Below are 7269 nucleotides of genomic sequence, written 5' to 3'. Positions count from 1 at the left end.
AGGTGCAATTTCGGTACTTTTAGAGGTATTACTTGCGTTTCTGAATTAATAACGAAACTGCAGCGATGGCTAAGCAAATATTTATATATATATATTCCAGAGCTAAATTCCGAGGCGCAGATTTGGATATATTTTGCGACGTTTTGCGTAAAGCTGTTTGTTGGTAAATAATTTATGAACGTGCTTTCTTACGTGTTTTTTTTTTGCATAGCAATATAATTGTAATTTGTTAATAAATGCATGTTGTAAATTGAAAATGAAATAACTGTCTTTTTTTTTTTTAACTGCGTGCCTCCTTTGATTTGGCATTGGTGGCTATGTAAATTACTATAGTGAAATCTCGGTAATGCCTCGAGCTCCTCAATTTTACATCTCTGAACAATCTTTAGCAACAACAAGTGCAACAACAAACCGCAAGAACAACCACAACAACCACAAAAAAAAACAAAAAAAAACACGCACAATATTTTACTATTAAGTTGGATCAGCGCACAGGATCAGTGCAACTCGGAAAATGCCACCACAGTTATCTTTCAAATCTCGGACCATTTTCAAAAGAGATTTACCACTTAGCTCGTCAACTTTAGGACAACAGGTCATAGTTTCCGGTCACGACAAAAGCCACTGTTTTGGTTTCCAGTTAGGGCCATACTATTTGCGCTTTAGAGGAAAGAGACGTTTTTCCTTTGTAACAGATCATAGATATTGCATAAAATGAAGAAGAGGGGCAGTTGAAACTGCCCCTTTTAACAAACGTGCCCCGCGGCCGCGCGAGGTGGAGGCATGTTTATAGAATAGAATGCTATGAATACGAGTTTCCTAGCGACTACGCCCAGGAGTCTATTTATTTGAAGGTATCGACGTCTATCGGAGCAACACTTGTGTGCAACTTTTGTCATGGGACAAACTGGTATTGCCAATGGTAATGGCGTCAACGCCATATCCAACTGAAGAAATATTAATTGATACAAGCGCGTTCTATTTTTTTTTTTTTTTTGTCTAGCATATATGTCTACACTTGGATATTATTTATGTATTTATTTATTTTTAATAGAGAGAACTGCAAAATTACGTAAACTCTGATTTTCGAAAAACTGGGAAGTAAACCACAATAAACTCGGATAAACTTCAAATTTTCGGCAAAAAATAAACTGAAAAAAATTCTCTCAGAATTTTACGAAACATAAACTCTGAAATCACGAAATCTTAGCCAGAGGGCGTACAGTCCTCGGGCCAATGCCTCGGGCTAGGTGAGATGAATGGATGGATGGATGGATGCGGCTCTACCCTTTGAATCGAGTGGCGATTTGCGCCATCTAATCAGTGTTTATTATATATATATATATATATATATATCAGGGTGTCGAACCGGAACCGAACCGGTATTTTTTCCGGAACTGAACCCGAACCCGAACCGTTATATTGTTATCGCGATTAACCCGAACCGGAACTGAACCGGAAAAAAGAAATAACGGTTATCGGCTCATATCAAAACGGTTCGGCCACGCGCTGTTGACAATGAATGTGCTATCAATGCCATTTGTTTTTTAAGTGCCGTCAAGTGACACACACCTCGCTTACATATTTTTCTCCACTCAGTTTTAGGAATATAAACGCTGCATCCATGAATCTTGACAAACGCTGCATCCATGAATCTTGACATAGAAAGCAGTATTGCGCTGGTCGCGGCTTGCACGGAAGAAAAAGAATTGAAAGACTGTGCAAAAAAAAAAAAAAAAATCGCGTCACGGGATTTCATTTTTCTACACTCTCGTAAATCCTAAATGCTGCTGTGTGCTCATTTCATAACACGTTTCTAGAACGCGCGAGTTCTTGAAGCTTGCTTTCATCGAAATGAGAAAAGAAAAGGCTGTGGAGTTTGATAATAATGCATAGAAGCTAACATACTTGTGAGACAGCGAACTCTTCTATTTTAATATTTATCCTATTACGTCCTTCTGGCGTTGCGTTCGGTGAAGTGTTTTTCATATTCCGTATCTTGTTTAATGAAAACTTCTTTAAGGGTCTAATTTGAGTTACCGAAGGCTAGTTCAAATAAAGAAAGCTGTATTTTCTCCCCACTGTTCCTTCAATTGCTTACACGCCGAGGTGGCGGGATAGTTAGCGAGTTCTACTTGTAAGTGTGTTTGTAAGGAGGTCGCGGATTTTACAGCTACTGCGTCGGACCCAATTAGATGAAGTCCGAATGCGTAAACGTCGGTGAGGTAACCTTTGAGTGCACATAAAGAAACCATTCCTGGTAGAAACCCCTGAGCCTTACACTACGATGTATCCCGTTTCGCATGTGCTGATTTCAGATGTTTTATTTGTAATATATTTTGATGTTGCCATTTGTCATTTATAATTTCCGAACCGGTTCGCGAACCGGTTCAGCGCCCCGAACCGGTTCGCGAACCGGTTCGCGGATCGAATTAATCGAACCGGAACTGAACCGGAACAAAATAAATTTACCTGAACCTGAACCGTAACCGAACCCGTATTTTTTTCGGTTCGACACACTAATATATATATATATATATATATATATATATTTAACATGGAGTTATGCATATAGAGGTTTATTCTTAAAAGCTATATACTACCGCCACGCGCATCATTGAGCGAGCGCATACGTGGCCGAGTGGTTCCCGTGCTTGGTTGTCGCCTGGATCTGGGTTCGATTCCAGGGAGCGGAATGCTCTTTTATTTATTCCTTCTACTTGGCGTTCTCGCAGATTCGAAAACATTCTCGTCTGATCGAGTTACGAATGTTCTACGAGTCGAACGTTCTAGGCCGAATGTTCCAGAAACCCACGCGGCTACAAAAGGCCCTCCGCGTGGCAAGCCGGGGGCAGTCTCGCCCCAGCGTTCGACTCTGCTGTTACGCCGACTTCGACGCCCGCGACGCTCACTTGTCATCTTCTGCCCGCTTCTTGTTTTGGGCACAAGCTATTATTTTGTCCCCTTATCATTCGTGACAATACGATCCTTACGACGGAGGCGCCTCTGTGCAACCACACCTTCCGCCCTACGGGTAGCCCGGAAGAGAATAAGAAAATATTCACCCTTCATCTCGACCTATGCCACCAGGAAGATAATCTCTTCTTGGTTATTTCCAACATTCCCCAGTCTATTTTCCCCTCAATATCTCTAAATCCCAGTGCATTTGTTAAATCAGTCGCCTCCTTAGCTACTACAGGGTGAAACCGATACGCATTGTGCTTCTCGCTGGCCAACATGAATCGAGGGGCAAATAGCTCGCGCTCACGGCATTTCATTTCCGTGCCTCTTTAAAGCCCCCTTGATAAAATTTCAGATTTGCGTGTCTTACAAGGACCGAAAACATTGTTATGCGAACGTGCGAGACACGTGACACGAGCGAGTGCTACGTCGCCACTTGCTCCTCGAGGTCGCTCATTTCAGTGCCGCGCCGCTATTTGTCTCAAAGGTTCGCACGAGCCACGGGCTTCGTGCACTGGTGTAGTTGATGCTACTTTTAAAACGCGAGTGAACAGCTCACGAAGCTTCGGAATGCCTCCTTGGAAATTATAGCTAGTGTCGGACCTGCTTGTCCAAGCTCGCAGATACGTGGCAGCGGCAAGCAATGCTGAATCACAAGAACCCTAATTATTCAGAGGCGCTAAACTCCGCGACAGGCAAACGATAATATTCAAGTTTATTGACATCACATCTAAAGCCCAAGGAGTCGTATTTTTTGCATTTAGACAACAAAATGGCTGCGCCAACACGACAATCGGGAAATAGGGTGCAGACACTCTAAAGCGTTGGGCCAGAACGTCCTGGTAGAAAACACGAGAATACTAACATTATGGTCCGCCAACCAAGAAGTGTTAGCTTCGTTTCTCTAACCTAAATAATTAACAAAATAAAAAAAGTCTACACTTTTTAATACACTTAATACCCATGCAGTACGGAGCTTGAGGCGCGTGATCAGAAACCAGTAAAGCAAAAGACGGAGAACCAGCAACAGACCAGCACCGACCTCATCTGGAATGGTCGAACCGCGCAGTTCGGCGATGGTGTTGCGAGACCTCGCGGGAGGCAGGTTCTTGGCATTCATGACCAGTCGAATCCTTAACTCCACCCCTGCAATGGAGCACATCAGAGATGACAGCTTAGAGACCATTGCGGGTTTTTCAGTAGCTCATGATGATGGGTGACATATAACTATAAAGGAGCGCGGGTTATACTTAGCAGACTACTACATTTGACCCGTTAATTTTGAGGCTGAAACGGCGTTGTGGTTATCAAGTTGCTGGTGGACTGAGGCATCGGCAGCTTATTGTATAGAAGCTAAACGGAAACAAAAAAAGTCCTTGCCGCTTTGCTGAAACCTCTGAAGGAGCTCAGCGTCTTCGACGGTTATGCAGGCCGAAGGAATCCGTCCGGTGTTTTTTCGGTACGTCATCCAGCCCGTATGGGGACTCGCGATGGAGAATGGGGTCACCGATCGAACTAGGGCGGCCACAGCACCCGCCTGGTACGCTTCCGCGGCCCCGTCCACCCGGTACTTGACCGTTGTTGAGTAGTTGCTGAAGTCCGCGTTGAACACCACGATCTTTCCCTTGGCCTGCCGAAGGGGGAGCAATGACCAGCACTGTTACAAATACTGCGTATTGCAAATGCCATAGTTCTGGCACTACAATACACTTATGCCTATAGCCTTCCTGGCTTTACTAATGTATACATGATGGGGAAAACAGCTCAGAAAACACGGACTACGAAGGGGAACACACACGGCAGGACAATGCTGTACTCGCAACTGAAGAATTTTAATAAAGGAAACAAAGACAGAAAACCATACACAGTATCTTAAAAGAGTGCACAAAAACAAAGGACCATTCTCGCCAACCGTGAAGCGTGTCAATAAACTACCCGTTCACTACGTGACTCATGTTTTGCCGCAGGAAGGAAATTTCTTCGGCTGACAGCGCCAATGACGGTTCACTTACACAGGAATGACCATGACACAGAATGTGGAAGGCCTCAATGATTTCTCTCGTCACCCTATCCTTGTGCGCTCCCAGAACGGTGACTCTGCCAAAGTCAGGCCGACACTGGCAATTAATGAACGGGCAAAAGCCCCCCAACCGTAGCTCCGAGCGAATATGAGTGTTCACGTAATCTATCATTCAGACATCTTCCTGTTTGCCCCACGTAGCACCTGTTACACCTGTCACCTTTATTAAAATTCTTCAGTTGCGAGTACAGCATTGTCCTGTCGTTTGTGTTCCTCTTCGTAGTCCGTGTTTTCTGAGCTGTTTTCCACATCATGTATAACGTCAACCAACTGGCCCAGTACTCCACCTTTTTACTAATGTAATACTATACTTGTACTGGTGCCGTGCTGGTGGTTATTATGAGCAGTTTCCCAGCTTAGCGATGTACAGTCAAACGCATCGCTTGTTGAGATTGTCATCTTATTGTTTAACTACTAGACGTGTGCAGTTAATAAAAAAAGAAAAGAAAGGCTGTTGTATAAATTCTTATATTCTAAAGACAGGTGAGCTTGGTTATGTCCTTCGTGTTTCGTTTACACAGAGGTTTTTGTTGCCTGTCAAAGCATTTAAAATAAAAAAAAAAATGTTTTGTGATCGATTAAGAATATCGCCGGAGCCCAAAATCAAGTGTATCTTTGGTTCTTAACTCTAATAAAAATTCTCTCTAGACAAAGTGAAAGAAATGCGAGAAAGGCCACCTTAGAGGCGTTGGCACGGAGTTGGTCGAAGGATCTGACCACCAGGACAGGAGCCTCGATGCCCTCCGGCGGTGTGCCGATGCTGCCTCCGAGGCCGAGCATGTTGAGCCGCTGCAAGCGTGGCTTGAGCAGCCAGGCGGATTCGTTTCCTCTCACCCAGTGGGGTACCATAGCCTCCTCGGTGTGCACAGCGTGCAGTCTTTGCCTCGAAAGCAGTTTCACCATGTAGTCGATGGAGTTCTCGAGGTTCTGCGATCCGGCGATCCTGGGACCGAATTTATCCACAAACCTGACCAGTTCCTGGTAGGTTCGATTCCGCTCCGAACCGTGCACCACATGCTTGATGATGGCATTGACGACCGGGGCATATGCACGGATCTCCGCGACAAGGTTGTCCGGAAGCTGGCTGCTGTTGCACGAGTAACGAGGAACCGGGCTCAAGGCCCATGTATGTGAAGACAGCATTCCTAGCAGCACAAGGCATTCCAGACGACTCATAGTAAAGGGCAGATACCACTCCGACTCCAGGCTTACGGAAGTGTGACGAAGTCTATAGGGACCCCAACTAATCTGATTCTTTTGACTCCAACTGCTTTATATATCTCTACGCGGTTTCAACGCGCTTGGGCAAAAGATGAGAATGCTAAGGGAGCTCCAAAAGCGAATGTTCTAAAAGAAAACCGATGTTCCTAGCAATGACATGGGTGACAAAGAAAACGCACCGGCCAATACAGTCTTCTTCTTTTTTTTTTCTTTCTCGGATTCGTCATTAGAAGTACTGTGTCATAGGGCGGTTTGAACGCTCCTTTCGTAATACGCACAATTAACTCTTTAAGCTATATTTTGTCAATAAAAACGGAAAGCCCCATGGGGCACCTCTTGGAAACTTCAGACAAGCAAAACGTTCGCGTATATCAAGTGAAGGAAGGACGAAATCATTCGTTCCGTGAAAGGCATATTATACATGAGGGAAACGCGTAAAAAGGGCATAATGAAGCCAAAGAAAGACTGGTAAGCTCGCGCACAATGAGCGCTGATTACAACGGTGCTCACGCGGTCTTCAAGAAGTGCGGTTACAGTTACGGTTACCGTTTCCTGTTGATATCGATTTCGTTTTGCTTATTTGGGGTTTTAATTTTTACTTATGTTGTACCGCAGCGAAGGCTAGAAGCGCGAGCTCACAGCGTTGGCAGCTGCCCTTAAAGGGCAACTCCGCTTCTTTTCCAGTAGTGCAAATCTATACAGTTCTCTTTGTTATCATCTACAAAACCCCCATGGCAAATGTTACGACGGAATTCCGCCTAGAAGTTCATTAAAATCGCTGTCAAAGTTTGACAAGCACGAATCCGCTGGTTTTGGATGAGACGTGCGGGCCAGACAACACTGCCCGGCTGCATTTCCGCTTCCTCCAAATTCCTTCTCTCGGCACGTCCGCGACGTCATCAAGCATGTACAGCTTCTTTTTTTTTTTTTTTTTTTCAATTTTGTTTTTTTTTCCGGGGAGAGCACGGGTGGTGCCAGCGCCGTGCTCTCCCCGGAGAGGGAAGCTG

The 7269-nt window shown here is 44.8% G+C and overlaps 1 protein-coding gene across 1 annotated transcript; it reads right to left on the bottom strand.

Annotated features, from left to right (window-relative positions):
* Positions 1 to 3865: 3865 nt before the first annotated feature.
* LOC8027257 (carboxypeptidase Q) lies at positions 3866 to 6217 on the bottom strand. Its single transcript, XM_042292712.1, has 3 exons — positions 5720 to 6217; positions 4342 to 4591; positions 3866 to 4107 (listed from the first exon to the last, which is right to left on the bottom strand). Exons 1-3 carry the CDS (start codon positions 6215 to 6217, stop codon positions 3866 to 3868), a joined length of 990 nt encoding a protein of 329 aa, XP_042148646.1.
* Between the last annotated feature and the right edge of the window lie 1052 nt (positions 6218 to 7269).

This window comes from Ixodes scapularis, unplaced genomic scaffold, assembly GCF_016920785.2.
Source record: "Ixodes scapularis isolate PalLabHiFi unplaced genomic scaffold, ASM1692078v2 PGA_scaffold3__209_contigs__length_174095766, whole genome shotgun sequence".
Lineage (NCBI taxonomy): Eukaryota > Metazoa > Arthropoda > Arachnida > Ixodida > Ixodidae > Ixodes > Ixodes scapularis.
The sequence above is the reverse complement of the archived record's forward strand: the minus strand, read 5'-3'. Positions and strand labels throughout refer to the sequence as shown.

Bases quoted from the DNA above. Each gene is read 5' to 3' on its own strand.
- LOC8027257 (XM_042292712.1), bottom strand. From the start codon at position 6,217: ATGAGTCGTCTGGAATGCCTTGTGCTGCTAGGAATGCTGTCTTCACAT. The intron at 4,592-5,719 runs GTGGCCTTTCTC...CCCCTTCGGCAG, and splicing joins TCCGTGCCAACGCCTCTAAG to GCCAAGGGAAAGATCGTGGT. The intron at 4,108-4,341 runs GCAAGGACTTTT...GCTCCATTGCAG, and splicing joins TCAGAGGTTTCAGCAAAGCG to GGGTGGAGTTAAGGATTCGA.